The 21,635-nt window shown below is 38.1% G+C and overlaps 1 protein-coding gene across 1 annotated transcript in view; it reads right to left on the bottom strand.

Moving 5' to 3' along the window:
• LOC149925545 (alkaline phosphatase-like) overlaps positions 1-21,635 on the bottom strand; it is a 50,381-nt gene that overhangs the window by 10,793 nt on the left and 17,953 nt on the right. Inside the window, exons 2-4 of the mRNA XM_090160732.1 lie at positions 1,517-1,737; positions 1,284-1,458; positions 1,050-1,228 (exon numbers count right to left, since the gene is read on the bottom strand). Of these exons, the coding sequence (XP_090016858.1) occupies positions 1,050-1,228; positions 1,284-1,458; positions 1,517-1,737 (575 nt within the window). The remainder of the gene's footprint in view (positions 1-1,049; positions 1,229-1,283; positions 1,459-1,516; positions 1,738-21,635) is intronic.

Here is a 21,635-nt window from a genome sequence, read left to right as displayed (position 1 = left end):
TAAGAATGTGTTGCAGCCTATTTCCAGGGGCTAGTAGGCCACACTTTGAAGCTCTCTGGTGCTCTTTTAACTCATCGTTGGAAAATGGGTAAAAAACAGGCATACTTCTCAACTCACCCCCTACAACTCCTTCAATTTTTTTAATAACCTTTTGAAACACCCTCTATAGCCTTCTCGAATACCTCTCAAAAGAGATTATAAAAAAAAACTAGCTCTAGACGCGTTGTCATGGGAACGGTGGTACAATTTTTTTCCCTTTAGTTTGGCGTATTTGTTAGTCCCACCAAAACGCGGAAAACCGCTCATCTGATTTTTGAGATCGAGTCCCTCGAAGAAGTTTTTCGTCCATGGTTTAGTAAAACATCTTCAGAGCTATCTCCCGTTGAAAGTTTTCAGATTTTATTTGGTAACCCCGAACCGTTCACTGACGAACCCCGCCATTAAATATTTTGGCCGGAAGATGGCAGTGTGGCAGTGATGCCAATTCAATTATCATAGTGAAACTTCGGTGACGTTTATTGGTAAGCGAACCGTTCGTCAGTAAACGGTTCGCTTACCAAATAAAATCTTAAAACTTTCAACGGGAGATAGCTCTGAGCTAGGAGCAACAAACACAAGGAGAACGCAGCTAGCCTTGAAACACGCTAACGCCGTGTTGTGTACAAATTTCATTGGACGAACTTTTACGCTGAACATTTAACGGAAAGGGGGAAGACAATTTCCAAATTTTCCCCTTCTGACGGTAGCAGGCGCTAAAGCGTCTAACCAATGAAAACTGTTCACAAGAAAATGCGCGACTTTTGGCGGGTTGCGTTCTCCTTGTGTGGTGTGCTGTGTTTGTTTCTCCTAGCTCTGAGGATGTTTTACTAAACCATGGACGAAAAACTCCTTAGAGGGACTCGATATCTTCTATCTGAAAATTACGCATTTATACGGAAAAATATTTCGCCCGGAAGATGGCACTTCCATCCCCCTCCGGTGCCAGAATAATATTCGACCATGAAGCCAGCAGATCAGTTCAAAATAAATAAATTATCAATTGAACTAACGTTTAGATTTCTGCCCGGATCGTCTTCGACCATCTGTCGGGCAATGTCCTTGCACGTCCCAATCGCGTCCTCTGGCATTTTGTCATCGCTCTCCCAATAGCGGCTGGCTGAGTGGGCGTACACGGCGGCCGGGGTCGCGTGGGTCACTCTAGTCGTCGTCACCAGTCCAGTCGCTTTACCTAATTCATTGGCAATGTTTTCAAGGGGATATTTTAAGAAATGGAGTGAGCGTACCGTCTTGTTGAGCCCAATCGGTCAAGCTGGTGACCCTGGCCGTCACGCTTTGAATGCACTTGTCGTAGATGCCGCTATCGTCCAACCCCACCGTTTCGCGGCGGCCTTTGACACCGCAAAGAAGGGCCGTCGCGCAAGCCCCGGAGTCGCCCACTTGACTGTCCGTGTTGTAAGTCTGCAAATTAAGTCGTTACATTACCACTCTGGATATCGATAATTCCCGGTACACCTGCCTTTGCCAAGGCGACGTAGTCGAATTTGTCAAAGGCCAGATCGGAATCTTCCCCGCTTCTCTCTTCTCGTTGACCGCGCAGTATTCGGGCCGTGGTCACTGTGGTAATCCCCATCCCGTCGCCCACGAACAGAATGATGTTTTTCGCCTTATTCAGATTGCGCTCTTGCGTCAGGTGGCTCTTTAGTTGGCCCTCCGCTTGGTCGTACCAGTGCCATCTATCTGTAACGGATCACTCGTTCAAAACAATGCTTTTATTCGTTCCTTTCGTTATCGACGAGCTCTTATTTTTGTGACTTTGTTTATACCAGTTATTTTTCTGACTTTTTTAATACCGGTTTCGGAGCAACGGTTTATATCGATTATTTTCGGAGCTATGTTTCTACGGTTAATTTGTTTGTTTATATCGGTTATTTTTTGAGAGGCTGTGATTATATCGATTATTTTGGAGAGCAATGGTTATATCGGTTATTTTGGTGGGCTAGGTTTATATCGGTTATCGGTTATTTTGGAAAGCTTTATTTATATCGGATACCTGTTATTTTTTGGGATATGTTAATATCGATTATGGGTTATTTTTTATATTGGTTATTTTGGACGGCTATGTTTATATCGTTTATCGGTTATTTTGGACGGCTATGTTTATATCGTTTATCGGTTATTTTGCACGGCTATGTTTATATCTGTTATCGGTTATTTTGCACGGCTATTTTTATATCTGTTATCGATTATTTTGGACGGCTATGTTTATATCGTTTATCGATTATTTTGCATGGCTATGTTTATATCGGTTATCGGTTATTTTGGAAGGCTATTTTTATATCGGTTATTTTGGATGGCTATGTTTAAATCGTTTATCGGTTATTTTGGACGGCTATGTTTATATCGTTTATCGGTTATTTTGCACGGCTATGTTTATATCTGTTATCGGTTATTTTGGAAGGCTATGTTTATATCGGTTATCGGTTATCGGTTATTTTAGAAGGCTATGTTTATATCGGTTATTTTGGAAGGCTATGTTTATATCGGTTATTTTGGAAGGCTATGTTTATATCGGTTATTTTGGAAGGCTATGTTTATATCGGTTATTGGTTATTTTTGGTCTATGTTTATATCGATTATTTTGTAAGTCTATGTTTATATTAGTTACCGGTTATTTTTTGGGCTATGTTTATATCGGTTATCGGTTATTTTGGAAGGTTATATTTATAAAAGTTACCGGTTATTTTTAGGACTATGTTTATATCAGTAATTTAGACAACTTACTTACAAAATATGTTTACGAGTTTCGTCTATATCTTTAAATTCATTGTTTTCCTTATACATAGTTTGCACCGAAGGGAGGGGCCTATGGTCTCCAAGGAAACTGGGAGGGCGATCAAAACTTCAAACCATTTCGCGCGTAGCTACTAAATAGGTAGCCATTTTGTTGGTAATCTCGTCAAAGCTACAAAACGTATTAGATTTATGCTTTAAAATTTTAAATGGGCCCTAAACAAAGCCAGATAAGATTCTAAGGCCGGGTTATTTAAATAAAATATCAAATTACGACAGAAATATCTACGAAAAGAAGTTAACAAAGCTTATCAAAGTTAGGCCTTTGCGGTCATCCTTTTTACAATTACCTTCACTATCGTATAAAATAAACAATTTTCGCTCTCCCTTGGTAATTGAAATACTCGAACAATTTTTAACCAGGCAGATAACCATTTTTAACGTGAAAATAATTCCTTAATAATTTGAAAATAATTAAAATCCGCAAACAGACGATTGAAACTGTTAACCCTCCCGTTTTACTAAGAAATCTACACCTTCAAAATGGCGGCAAAGAACCGTTCATTCTTGCTCAAATTAAATATTTATTGTTGGTTCTTATATCTATACTTGGAACTGCGTCATTGATGACGTAGGGATGCAAACTATGTATAGCCGAAGCTTCGTTTGCGACCAGTTAGTAGCGTGCTAATATTTCGATTAGACTTATATGGGTTTAATACAATAATACCGTTATAATGACGCCGTTCATTATACACTGTATAGAGAGGGACATTTTCTAAACCAGCAATTTTCCTCCCCCTTTGGAAGAACGACTCCAGTCCTGAGCGAAATATAGCCAATATCATAAACCCTCATTTCGCGAAAAATATAATAACAGTCGAGACGGTCTTCGTCGTCAGAAAATCTCCTTTTCTAATTTGCCGTCCACGTATCGTACAGGGCTCGCGTAATTCCTTCCCTACCATCCCCGCTTTCGCTACAAGAAGTATAATTAAAGCTTAACACCCTTGTTTAAGTTCTCTCGGCGTCGTCTAGATGTCGCTCTCGTGGACATCCCCCTCTTTATTAGCGCTCCTCCGACGATATCCTGCCTCGTTCGTGTCTCCCTATTTCCGCGCTGTATGGTCATTTTTACTTCAGCGCTGCCAATCTCTGTACCCTCCCCTACTTCCTGCCCCCCCCCGCAACACGGTTCTTTAACTCATCTTCGGCGTTTCATCCCATCTAGCGGTCGTGGCTGGAATTTTTTCTTTCTTTTTCCGCTAATGATCTAATTTCGTCGCGGAAGCTTAGCCGCTGATAGAAGAATTTTCGTTTATTCTCTTCCCCCCTATTCTGCCTTCCCCCTTCTAGTCTTTTATTTTGAAGAAATTTTGCTCAATTTCTCTTGGCCACCAATCGGAAGACTGTTTCATTGTCCAAGGTTTCAGAAAGTGTCTGAAACTTCCTTTTCGCGGTATTCGGCTGTTTCTCGTTGTCATATATCGCTTCGGATTGTTGTTTTAAAAGAAAATGTACCGCATTCCGTTCAAAATGAACGTAAATGTTCAACCATAAATCTATAGCTACGTTCCGTAAGTTCTTCAGTTACTGATATCTATATGTGGAGTGACGTGGAATGGACGTTCTACTTAAAAATATTTGAGCCTCTAGCATGGACGTCAATTCAATTCAATTCATTTTTTTATTTACTATAAATTGTTTTACATTTTGAGATTTACGGGCCAAGTCATGAGTGACTTATAGATCTTTTTTGGACAATTGGATTAGGGTAGGGCAATTTTTATGAGCTAAATAAGTTAACGAATTTTTCTAATACCACCTCAGAGTGGTTAGCACTTTCACCTCGCAGCAAAAGGAGCAGGGTTCGATTCCAGCTTGTGGCATTGTGTGGAAACTCGGAACAACTCCTTCTGCGTAGAGTAATAATAATAATAACTCGGCCACCTGAATTAATGGCTTTAAAAGTCGCTTGATACTAAGGGACAATGACAACGTAGATACTTTTTTTCAGAGCTACTCCCAACCCACCTCAAGGCCAAAGCTCCTCCTAAAAAGTCAAGTCAACCCGGGTTAAGTTGTTTTCCCCAAACTTACGTCTCTGCCCAAATCGGGGAAATTTCGAACAAAATGCAATTACGAATGGTCTGGGTCATTTTGAAAACGAACGTTTATGAAAGGTATGGGTTATCCAGAAGACGAGCATTGTTTAATGGCCTGGGCGATTCCGAAGATGAACGTTATTTCAATGAACTGGGTATATCGAGAAGACGAGCGTTTTTGAATGGACTGGGTTTTTCGGAAGACGAGCGTTTTTAATGGACTGGGTTTTTCGGAAGACGAGCGTTTTTAATGGACTGGGTTTTTCGGAAGACGAGCGTTTTTAATGGACTGGGTTTTTCGGAAGACGAGCGTTTTTAATGGACTGGGTTTTTCGGAAGACGAGCGTTTTTAATGGACTGGGTTTTTCGGAAGACGAGCGTTTTTAATGGACTGGGTTTTTCGGAAGACGAGCGTTTTTAATGGACTGGGTTTTTCGGAAGACGAGCGTTTTTAATGGACTGGGTTTTTCGGAAGACGAGCGTTTTTAATGGACTGGGTTTTTTGGAAAACGAGCGTTTTTAATGGACTGGGTTTTTCGGAAGACGAGCGTTTTTAATGGACTGGGTTTTTTGGAAAACGAGCGTTTTTTAATGGACTGGGTTATTCAAAAACGAGTGTTTTTGATTGGACTGGGTTAGGCAGATCTTTTGTGGTTAATAATAGACATATAAGAGGAAATGGGTTAATCAGACATCAACCGATATAAATTTTTCAGTCTTTAATATTATAAGGAAATTGTGGAAATTTGTGCGTCCAAACTTTGCTACTTTTAATTGATTTTCTCTATTATTTTTATCGCAATGTTGTGAATGGTTATCGTAATTTTCTGTGGCGAATATGAAGTGTTACTTTTTTACTAATATGCGAAACTATAAATTCCAGGGGGGCTAAGAAGATGGTAGTCACGTGACTTTGTGGAGAACTACAGCGCCATCTATCCTAATTAATACGAACTATTATTCATTTTATGTTGATAATGATGGTTTAAAATTTGATCGATAATCTATTTAAAACACTTTGTAATAGAAAGGTGGAAGTTAATTAGCTGTCTGCAGTATTTGGAAGGAATAATTTTTTTCTTTAACGTCGCGCGGCCAACTATGAGCACGAGTTACCGAATCAAAGTTGGCTGTGAAAAGGTAGTCACGTGATTTTGTTTTCCCATTTTCACAAGTTGGTTAAGACCAAATTTACTTTATAGTTTCGCCTATTGGCATGGTGTTTGAAAAATCTTTATTAATGATTTTTCAGGGCCGTTAAGTAACTCTTAGGGCAGGGGGGGGATGAGTGAAAAATATTTTTTAATAAACAAAGTGATTGAGAAAGCGGCGAAATAAATTTTTCTTTGTGGAAAACTCACTTTTTGAATGGTAATGCTTAATGTTAAATTATGTTAAAAGACAAAAAAATCTATTAAAGTAAAAATAAGTTTTGTAAATTATTCAAACATTAGCTTAAATACGCAAAATAAAGGTACTCATATGTCCAGGACATCTTATTTTAAGAAATAATACTTAGATTTGCTAAAAACACCAAGTTAACTAGCTAAAAATATTTCGTTACATGCGATAAAAATTGCTTCTCTGAGGCTAAACAAGTTATTTTAAGTTTTACGGAGTTGTCAACGACGGATTTTATTCGAGGTCGAATTAAAATAAGATTTTACATAAAAATAAACAGTTAAAATTTAATATAAGGCAAATCGACTTAAGCCAATTTTTCTAATCTGGAAGTTCTATTGTTGAAAATTGAAATAATTGGTTTCTCAAAATTAATTTTTTTTAGCTATCTAGTTCGATCGAACTGAGCTAGTGATTGTAAGTTGCAGCCTTTGTAAAGTCAAATCAGGAAATTACCGTGCTGCCTGTGAGTCTGAAGAAACAGGCGCTGCTTAAATATCTTCGAATGTATTTTAAAAATCTTTGACTGGCCGCCGTAGCGAGCTAGAATCTCTGTAAGCCACGCCCGTTCTATAAGAATCATCATAGTATCGCTTAGACATTGCAAGTGTATACGTATATAAATTCCTGTTCAAATATTACATTTACTTACAAAGAGGCATCCCGAAGTGTAACCCACCGATTTCGTTCAAACTCGGGGGATTGGTTAACGTTCATGCATCATGAACAATCCTAAAGGGAATTTATTCAATGGGCAACCGTTTTGTCATGGCAACGAAAAATGTTTTTGACAATACAAATTTTCCCATTGAAAATAACATGGGATTTTGAATTCAAATTGATCAAAAGTTGATCAATTTTGATGTTTTTACTGTCAATTTTAATTTATTTTTTCTTTTTTTGGCATTTTCAAAATTTTGAAATTTGTTTAAATTTTTCACAGGGGGGGGGGGGGCAAGGAATCGGTCAGAATCCCATGTTATTTTCAATGGGAAAATTTAAATTTTTTGTTGTCAAAAACATTTTTCGTTGCCATGGCAAAACGGTTGCCCATTGAATAAATTCCCTTTAGGATTTTTCATCATACATGAACGTTAACCAATCCCCCGAGTTTGAACAAAATCAGTGGGTTGCACTTCGGGATGTCTCCTTGTTAGACTTTCAAACTTGATCCTTTCGTCGTCAAGCTCAAAGTAAGGAATATTTTCTTAAAATCTCCACAGCTGCGGTGTATCCGCTGGAACTTTTTCCGACGTTAGTTGTTTTAACATACTTTAAAATTTAAAATATAATAAAAATTAACTGTGAACCGAAGACGCAGCTGCGGCTTAATCCTTTAAGACTAGCGTATTATATTCTCAGAATTTTTCCTTGAGTTTATTGTTGGAAAGAAGCCAAAATGATGAAAGCACTGCTGAAACTGAATACATGTATGATGAAGAAGATATTGGAGATAAAAAAATCGAGTCCTTTTTTGGAATATTTAAATTTCCGACGACTCAAATTACTAGAGGGTTTGACTAAGAATTGCATATATCAAATTCTGAGGAAGTTGGGACGCGAAATTTTCCAATTAAAAAATGTCATTCTTAAAGGGGCAGTGAATGAATCATTGAAGCGCAGTTGTTAATTAAATTCGCGGATGAAAGTGGCTGCAGTTCGATTTAATATGAACTTTTCTTTCTATGAACAATGGTTAGTATTAACGTAATCCAACTCGCATCCGGTTTTAAAGAATCCACTAACTGTTATTTAACCGCTGTTATTTGACAGATTTCGTTGATATAGATATAGTTTAGTAATGTTAGCTATATTTAACTTTATAGCTTATTAACTTCTAATCTGTTTAATTTTTGCGTTTCAAACTTCATTATATCGAAGTCCGGTAAGAATAAGAATAAAAGAATATATATAGATATAAACAAATCGCGGTTCCGCTTCCGGTGTTATCTATACGATATAAACAAATCGCGGTTCCGCTTCCGGTGTTATCTATACGATATAAACAAATCGCGGTTCCGCTTCCGGTGTTATCTATACGATATAAACAAATCGCGGTTCCGCTTCCGGTGTTATCTATACGATATAAACAAATCGCGGCTCCGCTTCCGGTGTTATCTATACGATATAAACAAATCGCGGTTCCGCTTCCGGTGTTATCTATACGATATAAACAAATCGCGGTTCCGCTTCCGGTGTTATCTATACGATATAAACAAATCGCGGTTCCGCTTCCGGTGTTATCTATACGATATAAACAAATCGCGGTTCCGCTTCCGGTGTTATCTATACGATATAAACAAATCGCGGTTCCGCTTCCGGTGTTATCTATACGATATAAACAAATCGCGGTTCCGCTTCCGGTGTTATCTATACGATATAAACAAATCGCGGTTCCGCTTCCGGTGTTATCTATACGATATAAACAAATCGCGGTTCCGCTTCCGGTGTTATCTATACGATATAAACAAATCGCGGTTCCGCTTCCGGTGTTATCTATACGATATAAACAAATCGCGGTTCCGCTTCCGGTGTTATCTATACGATATAAACAAATCGCGGTTCCGCTTCCGGTGTTATCTATACGATGTAAACAAATCGCGGTTCCGCTTCCGGTGTTATCTATACGATATAAACAAATCGCGGTTCCGCTTCCGGTGTTATCTATACGAAGTAAACAAATCGCGGTTCCGCTTCCGGTGTTATCTATACGAAGTAAACAAATCGCGGTTCCGCTTCCGGTGTTATCTATACGAAGTAAACAAATCGCGGTTCCGCTTCCGGTGTTATCTATACGATATAAACAAATCGCGGTTCCGCTTCCGGTGTTATCTATACGATATAAACAAATCGCGGTTCCGCTTCCGGTGTTATCTATACGAAGTAAACAAATCGCGGTTCCGCTTCCGGTGTTATCTATACAATGTAAACAAACCGCGGTACCACTTCCGGTTTAATCAATACAATGTAAACAAACCGCGGTTCGCTTCCGGTGTTATCTATACGATATAAACAAATCGCGGTTCGCTTCCGGTGTTATCTATACGAAGTAAACAAATCGCGGTTCGCTTCCGGTGTTATCTATACGAAGTAAACAAACCGCGGTACCACTTCCGGTTTAATCAATACAATGTAAACAAATCGCGGTTCCGCTTCCGGTGTTATCTATACGAAGTAAACAAATCGCGGTTCCGCTTCCGGTGTTATCTATACGAAGTAAACAAATCGCGGTTCCGCTTCCGGTGTTATCTATACGATATAAACAAATCGCGGTTCCGCTTCCGGTGTTATCTATACGATTTAAACAAATCGCGGTTCCGCTTCCGGTGTTATCTATACGATATAAACAAATCGCGGTTCCGCTTCCGGTGTTATCTATACGATATAAACAAATCGCGGTTCCGCTTCCGGTGTTATCTATACGAAGTAAACAAATCGCGGTTCCGCTTCCGGTGTTATCTATACGAAGTAAACAAATCGCGGTTCCGCTTCCGGTGTTATCTATACAATGTAAACAAACCGCGGTACCACTTCCGGTTTAATCAATACAATGTAAACAAACCGCGGTTCGCTTCCGGTGTTATCTATACGATATAAACAAATCGCGGTTCGCTTCCGGTGTTATCTATACGAAGTAAAAAAATCGCGGTTCGCTTCCGGTGTTATCTATACGAAGTAAACAAACCGCGGTACCACTTCCGGTTTAATCAATACAATGTAAACAAATCGCGGTTCCGCTTCCGGTGTTATCTATACGATATAAACAAATCACGGTTCCGCTTCCGGTGTTATCTATACGATATAAACAAATCGCGGTTCGCTTCCGGTGTTATCTATACGATATAAACAAATCGCGGTTCCGCTTCCGGTGTTATCTATACGATATAAACAAATCGCGGTTCCGCTTCCGGTGTTATCTATACGATATAAACAAATCGCGGTTCCGCTTCCGGTGTTATCTATACGATATAAACAAATCGCGGTTCCGCTTCCGGTGTTATCTATACGATATAAACAAATCGCGGTTCCGCTTCCGGTGTTATCTATACGATATAAACAAATCGCGGCTCGCTTCCGGTGTTATCTATACGATATACACAAATCACGGTTCCGCTTCCGGTGTTATCTATACGATATAAACAAATCGCGGTTCCGCTTCCGGTGTTATCTATACGATATAAACAAATCGCGGTTCCGCTTCCGGTGTTATCTATACGATATAAACAAATCGCGGTTCGCTTCCGGTGTTATCTATACGAAGTAAACATACCGCGGTACCACTTCCGGTTTAATCAATACAATGTAAACAAATCGTAGTTCCGCTTCCGGTGTTATTTATAATATTTTAACTTTCTACTGATTTGTATAAGAAAATTTTATCGATTGCCCGCAAATTGTATCAGATTCATTTACTGATTAGCAATTTTGCCTCGCAGCAAGAGGAGCCGGGTTCGATCCCAGCTTGTGGCACTGGGTGAAAACTCGGAAAATCTCCCACCGTGTTAAATTTGCAAGTTTTCTCCCCACTGGTTTAAGGGGTTTTCCTCCGAGTTCTTTCGTTTCCCATTTCTATAAAAACTTCTTGAGGTTAACGGTAATAGTTAGTGTATAGGGAACTTTTGCTCGCGTGACATGAAGAGCTTGGTACCACCCTCCTACGAATTGTAAACCGGCCACTAGAATCAATGGCATTATAAGTCGCTCGATGACTTTGGCCTGAGGTGGTGCCTTGGGTGGTGCCTTGGGTATTCGTCTAGATGATGATGATTATCTGATTAATACTTTTAGTAATAAAATAAATATAAATATTAAAATTTAGAATGTAATTTAATAATAGTAATAAATCCTGTAGAGGTTGGGGACGGTTAATCATTATCCATGATTAAATTGATTTTTTTCGGGAAAAAATGTAAACAAAGAAATTTACCGGTTAATATTTTGGAAAATGATTAAAAAACATGTATTATTCGTAAAGTTTGAGCTTTTTATCGAAAAAAACGTCGTTTTTCCGATTAATTTTTCAAATTTACCAAAAAATTAATCGGATAATACGGAAATATAAATTACTTGATCAAAACGGTTTACGAATTTTGAGAGCTTTAGCTATTGAATAAAAGTTAACCATCCCCGACCTCTAAATAAAGGGATATTTAAAACTGATAATTCTAAGGCATCTGAAACCAGCTCAACTTCTATCTATCGTCTTAGAATTAATTCAGATTCGTTTCGGTTTTTAAACTATTTGAGCGTAATTTCATATAATCTGATATCTTTATTGATCGACTCGGATTACAATAGTGTTAAAAGAGTTTAAAAGAATCAAATTTCAGTTTTTGTAAAATTTAATGTAAATTCTCGTCTAGCAGTTAAATCCCGGTTCAAGTGAAGTTTCAAATTAATACAAAATTTAGTTTAATCGATTAAATAATGTAAACCTAACGTATTTATCATCTACTCAATAGAGACTACGTTATTTACCTACGCAATTCCCTGTATAAAAAGGTCTTTTCCGAGCGCTGGGAGCACCTTGCACAGAAAGATTAACTGGCGGAAATATTTACATAAACGATCTTTTAGATCAAAAGAACTTTATTTCGTCTTTCTTTTCGTAGTTGAAAAATTCTGGAAATCTTTTTCTTAATAAAAGCTTATCTAACTGGCCGCCTATTCAACTACTAAAATACGTCTCCTGCTAAAGACGTCTCCGAAAAACTTGGAAAATCGCCTGCAGCGTCCCCTGCCGTCGTACTTAAAAGTTTCGAACGAACTTAAAGAGAAAAGTCTATAATGTAACTCTATAGAGAATATTTCGCCAATGTTTGCATTCGCTAAAAGCGCCATACAGGAACTTGTTTCATGCTGCGCAGATGTAAAAAAGAAAATTATGCTATACTAGTGTTGTAAGTCGGAAAAATTTCCATATTTTTACGAAAAAAATAATTTTCCCTCCAGGATAAGTCTAATATATTGTTTGCAAATTTAATAAAAAGCGGCATTTTCACCTAATTGTTTCGAATCTAAAAGTGAAACTAAACCTCTAGACTAGTTTAAACTGATTAACAATGTAACACTATTAATGTTTTGAAGTATGTTTACTGATATTAGACATTTTATATCGATAAAAAGTTAAGAACAATAAAAACCCTTAAAAAGTAATTTATGTTTCAATTTTTAATTTTTCCGATTTGCGGAACATTTTCCGCAATTCGGGAAATTTTCTGGAAATTTTTCTGCATTTTATTTTTCCGGAAAATTAACAACATTATGCAAATTATTAGATTCTTTGCAAAATTATTTCACTATCATTGTGTAGGCTAGATAATTTAAAAAAAATAAAAGTAAATTTTATGAAAATTGCCGTTGTCGACTGCAAGATTTAATTTAAAGAAAAGCTGAACATGAGTGCAAAATGTTAGTGGGTTCGAAACTTATTGACAATATGGTAAGACCTATCAGAGTTATTGAAATATTTAAATGATTGCAAAAAGGCGTACCATATGGCACACTGGGGAAATTATGGTACGTTCCAAATTCCTAGCTAGAATTATTGAATTGTACCATAATTATGGTACGTCTCTCAACGCTGCTGAGTTTTCAATGAAATCACCCGAAACAATCGGTCTAGGAAATAAGACTGATTTTACTAATCAAAAACCAGTTTCTTCATTGCTTGGGTCAGTTATATTGTTTCACCAACGCGGGTGACAGTTAAGCCTTAAAGCTATTTCAACCGGACGAACCAACTCAAAACCAGACATTTTGTCAATTCTTCAATCTTTTTTTATGAGAAAGGCGTAAGAGAAATGAATTGGGTTTGCTTTATTGGTTAAATAAGTAATAATTTAAAAATGTTCAGAGCACATTTAAACCCATAATTATTTTATAAATATTATTATAACACTTCTAAGAGTGAAAGCTCAAGTTAGATACTAATTAATGGAGCATTACTCTACGCAATACAGAGTGATGCTAAAGTAGGCACAAAACAGGGAAAGAATAAATTTCTTAAATGTAAAAAACCCCGTACACTCTTGAGAAAAATCATATTAGAAATTTTGAAATCAACTTGAAAATCCAGAAATCTGGACCAAAATCGGTTTAAAAAACTCGAAGTCAGCCTAAAAACACCAGAAATCAACACGAAAATTGTGCTCTGAAATGACAAAATTACTTTCCGATTTCTGAAATCTTAAAATCAGTTTTTACTCACAATCCTAGGGATTTGTGTGTAGGCCTACTAGATTCACGTACAATGTAGCCGATGCCGATTCCGCCGATGCCGCCGTGTCGCGAATATCTCTTCAACAGTTAGGTCTAGAAAGGTCAATTATATCTCGTTCGAATGTACATACCTCGGCATGGATAGCCTTTAATAAAGTTTTGAAATCGGAGCCCTAGAAGTTGGGCATTTGCCCAATTTACTATTTTTGGTGGTTTCGCTTTGTGTGGTAGATATTTTAGTTAAAAATAAGTCCGTTAACATTGAAAACAATATTTTTGGTTAGGTTAGGATTCAGCGGATCTACACCTTTGGTTATATCAGTAAATATTAAATTTAAGTATAGTTTCCAGGGTAATTTACGGGACCCCAATTTTCGTGGTTTCATATTTTCGAATAAAAGTCTACATAACGTTCCTTAATTTAAGTCCGATTTTTATGAGATTTATATTTTTGAATAGCTGTGGTTTCCAGATAACCTAGATTTGCAATTCGTTGCTTAATTTTAATTCTAATTAAGGTTTTTTGGACAGCGTATACGGACCACCGCAACTTCCGACATTGTAAATCGGCGTGCTTATATAAAAAAAGTGAGTTGCAGGCTAAGAAAGACTAAATATATAGTACAGTCGGCGCAAGGATACCTCAGACCATTTCCGGCCAGTCGACCGCGCGAAATTTGAATTTGACCACTTTACGGTCAATTTCAAATTTCGTGATTTTCACCGTATTTCCGCGCCATCTAGGAACCGAAATTGGAATCTATTTTTTAATTTCATGTTGTCATTAATTACTAAATACAGCGGAATTATTTTGCTAAAGAAGGTTCGATAATGACAGCTCCAAATATTTTAAATAGTAGCCCAAGAGGTCCCTATAAAAAGCATGATAAAGGTTTATTTTTAACAAGTAAAGAGATAAAAATAATTTAAACGTCTATAGCTCATTAAGACAACGTTACTCCCATGAAAGCGTGGTAACTATTTTAAAAGAAACTGCCGATTTAACTGGTAAGACGTAGAAATAAATTTACAAAATTAAATAATTATACATACTATTTTAAATTTAAGGATGATAAGAATGCTCGCCACCACAATTATGAAATTAAAAAAAAGATTCCAATTTTGGTCTCTAGATGGCGCTAAAAGCCGATGAAAAGAGCAAAATTCGAATTTGACCGTAAAATGGCCAAATTCAAATTTCGCGCGGTGGAATGACCGGAAACGATCTGAGGCATCCTTGCGCCGATTGTACTATATATTTTGTCTTTCTTAGCCTGCAACTGACTATAGAGGTTTAATTATCGCATTTTTCAAGGCCGTTCGCGTCGCACTTTCAACGTATGACCAGAACTAAAAATTAGAGTGACACTTAACGTTTGCGCAGAAGTAACAAATAAGTGTGACACTCAACGAGTGACCAGAAGTAACTAATAAGAGTGACACTTAACGTGTGACCATAAGTAACAAATAAATGTGATACTCAACGTCTGACCAGAATTAACAAATAAGTGTGACCACAGAAGTAACAAATAAGTGTAAGTGCAAATAAGTATGGCCGTGGGTATATATTGGTTATATCACCTGCGTTGCAGGTTGCTGTGAATAGCTCAAACAAACTTTGTGTATACGTCTTGTTTATTTCTGAAATCACTTCGATATTCAAAATCCCGTTCCGGAGTACCCGGGTGTACCAAATGAAAATGAGATCCTTACAAAGCCTTCATCTATAACTGCCCCAATTAATTTCAAACATATTACGACCGATAGACCTTATTTCTACTGTTGAAAGCGATTCAAATTTCAACCAGCTTTGTCTGATCGTTCACGTAGACAACCTTTACCTGGCACCTACATAAACTACTAACAACTTGCGGATCATTTTTAGCTCCACGTGAGGTAGCTCTTTTTCCAACAGATGTCGCTATCGTCCAAATCAAAACAAGATGCTTAAGCTACATTTTGACCCAAAATTCGGGACATAAAAGTACCCTTCGCGTTAATTGGCTCATTTGAAAATTTCACAATAACTTAAATTATAGCAATTTTTAACAATATATTTTACATGGGATATATAAATTTTATTAAAGTCCACTAACGATGTAAGTAGAGTATAAGTTATCTAATTACAATACTTTGCACAGCGGCGTAGCTAGGGGGTTGTGGGGGCGGTCCGCCCCGGCTTCCACCCATTTGGGCGTGATTTAAGGGTGACACCCGACCGTGGAAAAATAAAAACTGACACAAACTAGAGTAAGTAGCACACCATGATATCCGCCCCGGGTGTCACCCATGCTGGCTACGCCACTGACTCTGCAATGGTTCTCTGACGTTATAGTTTCGCTATTTTGAATTTTAGCTTCCTTGTCCATTAATAGATGGCACCACGCTCTCCAGTAAAGTCGTTTTTAATAACAAGGGCCTTATCATAATACAGGTGGTAATGATAGAGCCGACACTAGCTTTTAATGGTTATTTTAGATAGAAAATTTTACGTCGGGAGAATGGAAAGTGTAATAAGTACGATTGCATCGTGCCATCTCTATAGAATCGGATTTTTAATCTCGATTTCCGAATTGTCGCTACAGTGAATTAAGTCCTAATCAAAGTTGAAAAGTATAAGCTAGTTTCCTAGACGGACGAACAGCTGAAAAGAGGCTGCAAGGCTTACGACTGTTTCGTTCCCGCTGCTATCAAATTACGCCTCGTCCTCCTCTTGCCCGAAATAAAAAAACACAAAAGGATATATGTAGGAGGTAATTTAAACACTCCTAACGTGATAGGCCAGAGAGATAGTAGGAGATAGAGGAAATGGGAAGTTGTAAGGAGACTTTCTCTAGAATTCATAATTCAATCGGGTGTCTTAGGCGGCGCGAAATTCTCCACCTTTGGCGTTCAGCCTATTCTTTTTCTGATAAATTGAGCCTAAATCTCGTTGGACATCTCATCTACGCGCGCTTTGAGTGCGATATACGATCTTCCGAATAGGAATCCGGAAACGTATTAAGGATTTCCGAGTACAAGAACGTCTTAGCTTGAAGCAACCTGAATCGGCGTCTGTCTTTTCCAGTCAGCTCAAACTACGCGAAGTCCAATTTTAAAGATTTCAACTTGGGAGAAATATGAGTCGTGGAAAGGCTTAATTCTAGTGTTATTAATTTTCCGGAAAAATAAAATGCGGAAAGGTTTCCGCAAATCGGAAAAATAAAAATTGAAACATAAATTACTTTTTAAAGGTTTTTAATGTTTTTAACTTTTTATCGATATGAAATGTCTAATAACAGTAAACATACTACAAAACATTAATAGTGTTACATTGTTAATCAGTTTAAACTAGTCTAGAGGGTTAGTTTTACTTTCAGATTCGAAAAAATGAGGCGAAAATGCCACTTTATTTAGATTTGCAAACAATATATTAGACTAATCATGGAAGGAAAACTTTTTTTATTTTTCGCGGAAAATTTACAACACTAGTTAATTCATTTATATGGCCGTCTTGTTCAAATTATTATTATGGCCGTAGCTTCTCCGCACCTCGGTTCGTCGGAAACACGTGGTTTTTGTTAGTGGGAAGCAACCTAGGGGTATGAAATGTTGTATCCTTTTCAGTCCCACTTGCGACTGCGCGGACTTTAAGTTCCCCCTGGTGGTTGTCTAGTAAAAAAACGTTTATCAACACTGACATTGGATTTAATGTGGCCTTGGTTTAAAATTAATTTTAATATTAAATTCCAAACACGCCACGTGTACAAGAGGTCGGACATTCAAAGAAATCTCGTACGATTTCCAAGAAATACGAAATACGAAGATTTTATCAAAATCTGGAAATGCGGCAAGAAATCTAGAAATCCAGAAATCCGACGAGAAATCCCGAAAAACGACGATAAATACCGAAATCTGACGATAAATAGAGAAATTGCAAAATCGTGAAATCCGACGACATATCTAGAAATCCGACGGGAAATCTCAAAATCCAGCAAGAAATCCCAAAATCCGACGAAAAATCGAGAAATTTCAAAATCGTGAAATCCGACGACATATCTAGAAATCCGACGGGAAATCTCAAAATCCAGCAAGAAATCCCAAAATCCGACGAAAAATCGAGAAATTGCAAAATCGCGAAATCCGACGACATATCTAGAAATCCGACGGGAAATCTCAAAATCCAGCAAGAAATCCCAAAATCCGACGAAAAATCGAGAAATTTCAGAATCGTGAAATCCGACGAGATATCCAGAAATCCGACGGGAAATCCCAAAATCCAGCAAGAAATCCCAAAATCCGACGAAAAATCGAGAAATTTCAAAATCGTGAAATCCGACGAGATATCCAGAAATCCGACGGGAAATCCCAAAATCCGACGAAAAATCGAGAAATTTCAGAATCGTGAAATCCGACGAGATATCCAGAAATCCGACGGGAAATCTCAAAATCCAGCAAGAAATCCCAAAATCCGACGAAAAATCGAGAAATTTCAAAATCGTGAAATCCGACGAGATATCCAGAAATCCGACGGGAAATCCCAAAATCCGACGAAAAATCGAGAAATTTCAAAATCGTGAAATCCGACGAGATATCCAGAAATCCGACGGGAAATCTCAAAATCCAGCAAGAAATCCCAAAATCCGACGAAAAATCGAGAAATTTCAAAATCGTGAAATCCGACGAGAAATCCCGAGAAACGACGATAAATACCGAAATCTGACGATAAATCGAGAAATTACAAAATCGCGAAATCCGACGAGATATCCAGAAATCCGACGGGAAATCTCAAAATCCAGCAAGAAATCCCAAAATCCAGCAAGAAATCCCAAAATCCGACGAAAAATCGAGAAATTGAAAAATCGCGAAATCCGACGACATATCTAGAAATCCGACGGGAAATCTCAAAATCCAGCAAGAAATCCCAAAATCCGACGAAAAATCGAGAAATTTCAGAATCGTGAAATCCGACGAGATATCCAGAAATCCGACGGGAAATCTCAAAATCCAGCAAGAAATCCCAAAATCCGACGAAAAATCGAGAAATTTCAGAATCGTGAAATCCGACGAGATATCCAGAAATCCGACGGGAAATCCCAAAATCCGACGAAAAATCGAGAAATTTCAGAATCGTGAAATCCGACGAGATATCCAGAAATCCGACGGGAAATCTCAAAATCCAGCAAGAAATCCCAAAATCCGACGAAAAATCGAGAAATTTCAAAATCGTGAAATCCGACGACATATCTAGAAATCCGACGGGAAATCTCAAAATCCAGCAAGAAATCCCAAAATCCGACGAAAAATCGAGAAATTGCAAAATCGCGAAATCCGACGACATATCTAGAAATCCGACGGGAAATCCCAAAATCCAGCAAGAAATCCCAAAATCCGACGAAAAATCGAGAAATTTCAGAATCGTGAAATCCGACGAGATATCCAGAAATCCGACGGGAAATCCCAAAATCCAGCAAGAAATCCCAAAATCCGACGAAAAATCGAGAAATTTCAAAATCGTGAAATCCGACGAGATATCCAGAAATCCGACGGGAAATCTCAAAATCCAGCAAGAAATCCCAAAATCCAGCAAGAAATCCCAAAATCCGACGAAAAATCGAGAAATTGCAAAATCGCGAAATCCGACGGGAAATCTCAAAATCCAGCAAGAAATCCCAAAATCCGACGAAAAATCGAGAAATTTCAGAATCGTGAAATCCGACGAGATATCCAGAAATCCGACGGGAAATCTCAAAATCCAGCAAGAAATCCCAAAATCCGACGAAAAATCGAGAAATTTCAGAATCGTGAAATCCGACGAGATATCCAGAAATCCGACGGGAAATCCCAAAATCCGACGAAAAATCGAGAAATTTCAGAATCGTGAAATCCGACGAGATATCCAGAAATCCGACGGGAAATCTCAAAATCCAGCAAGAAATCCCAAAATCCGACGAAAAATCGAGAAATTTCAAAATCGTGAAATCCGACGACATATCTAGAAATCCGACGGGAAATCTCAAAATCCAGCAAGAAATCCCAAAATCCGACGAAAAATCGAGAAATTGCAAAATCGCGAAATCCGACGACATATCTAGAAATCCGACGGGAAATCTCAAAATCCAGCAAGAAATCCCAAAATCCGACGAAAAATCGAGAAATTTCAGAATCGTGAAATCCGACGAGATATCCAGAAATCCGACGGGAAATCCCAAAATCCAGCAAGAAATCCCAAAATCCGACGAAAAATCGAGAAATTTCAAAATCGTGAAATCCGACGAGATATCCAGAAATCCGACGGGAAATCCCAAAATCCGACGAAAAATCGAGAAATTTCAGAATCGTGAAATCCGACGAGATATCCAGAAATCCGACGGGAAATCTCAAAATCCAGCAAGAAATCCCAAAATCCGACGAAAAATCGAGAAATTTCAAAATCGTGAAATCCGACGAGATATCCAGAAATCCGACGGGAAATCCCAAAATCCGACGAAAAATCGAGAAATTTCAAAATCGTGAAATCCGACGAGATATCCAGAAATCCGACGGGAAATCTCAAAATCCAGCAAGAAATCCCAAAATCCGACGAAAAATCGAGAAATTTCAAAATCGTGAAATCCGACGAGAAATCCCGAGAAACGACGATAAATACCGAAATCTGACGATAAATCGAGAAATTACAAAATCGCGAAATCCGACGAGATATCCAGAAATCCGACGGGAAATCTCAAAATCCAGCAAGAAATCCCAAAATCCAGCAAGAAATCCCAAAATCCGACGAAAAATCGAGAAATTGCAAAATCGCGAAATCCGACGACATATCTAGAAATCCGACGGGAAATCTCAAAATCCAGCAAGAAATCCCAAAATCCGACGAAAAATCGAGAAATTTCAGAATCGTGAAATCCGACGAGATATCCAGAAATCCGACGGGAAATCTCAAAATCCAGCAAGAAATCCCAAAATCCGACGAAAAATCGAGAAATTTCAGAATCGTGAAATCCGACGAGATATCCAGAAATCCGACGGGAAATCCCAAAATCCGACGAAAAATCGAGAAATTTCAGAATCGTGAAATCCGACGAGATATCCAGAAATCCGACGGGAAATCTCAAAATCCAGCAAGAAATCCCAAAATCCGACGAAAAATCGAGAAATTTCAAAATCGTGAAATCCGACGAGATATCCAGAAATCCGACGGGAAATCCCAAAATCCGACGAAAAATCGAGAAATTTCAAAATCGTGAAATCCGACGAGATATCCAGAAATCCGACGGGAAATCTCAAAATCCAGCAAGAAATCCCAAAATCCGACGAAAAATCGAGAAATTTCAAAATCGTGAAATCCGACGAGAAATCCCGAGAAACGACGATAAATACCGAAATCTGACGATAAATCGAGAAATTACAAAATCGCGAAATCCGACGAGATATCCAGAAATCCGACGGGAAATCTCAAAATCCAGCAAGAAATCCCAAAATCCAGCAAGAAATCCCAAAATCCGACGAAAAATCGAGAAATTGCAAAATCGCGAAATCCGACGACATATCTAGAAATCCGACGGGAAATCTCAAAATCCAGCAAGACATCCCAAAATCCGACGAAAAATCGAGAAATTTCAGAATCGTGAAATCCGACGAGATATCCAGAAATCCGACGGGAAATCCCAAAATCCAGCAAGAAATCCCAAAATCCGACGAAAAATCGAGAAATTTCAAAATCGTGAAATCCGACGAGATATCCAGAAATCCGACGGGAAATCCCAAAATCCGACGAAAAATCGAGAAATTTCAGAATCGTGAAATCCGACGAGATATCCAGAAATCCGACGGGAAATCTCAAAATCCAGCAAGAAATCCCAAAATCCGACGAAAAATCGAGAAATTTCAAAATCGTGAAATCCGACGAGATATCCAGAAATCCGACGGGAAATCCCAAAATCCGACGAAAAATCGAGAAATTTCAAAATCGTGAAATCCGACGAGATATCCAGAAATCCGACGGGAAATCTCAAAATCCAGCAAGAAATCCCAAAATCCGACGAAAAATCGAGAAATTTCAAAATCGTGAAATCCGACGAGAAATCCCGAGAAACGACGATAAATACCGAAATCTGACGATAAATCGAGAAATTACAAAAT

The sequence above is a fragment of the Leiobunum rupestre genome, chromosome 10, assembly GCF_980474605.1.
Source record: "Leiobunum rupestre chromosome 10, qqLeiRupe1.1.hap1, whole genome shotgun sequence".
Lineage (NCBI taxonomy): Eukaryota > Metazoa > Arthropoda > Arachnida > Opiliones > Sclerosomatidae > Leiobunum > Leiobunum rupestre.
Note: the sequence above shows the minus strand (reverse complement) of the source record. Positions and strands in the feature narration are given on the sequence as shown.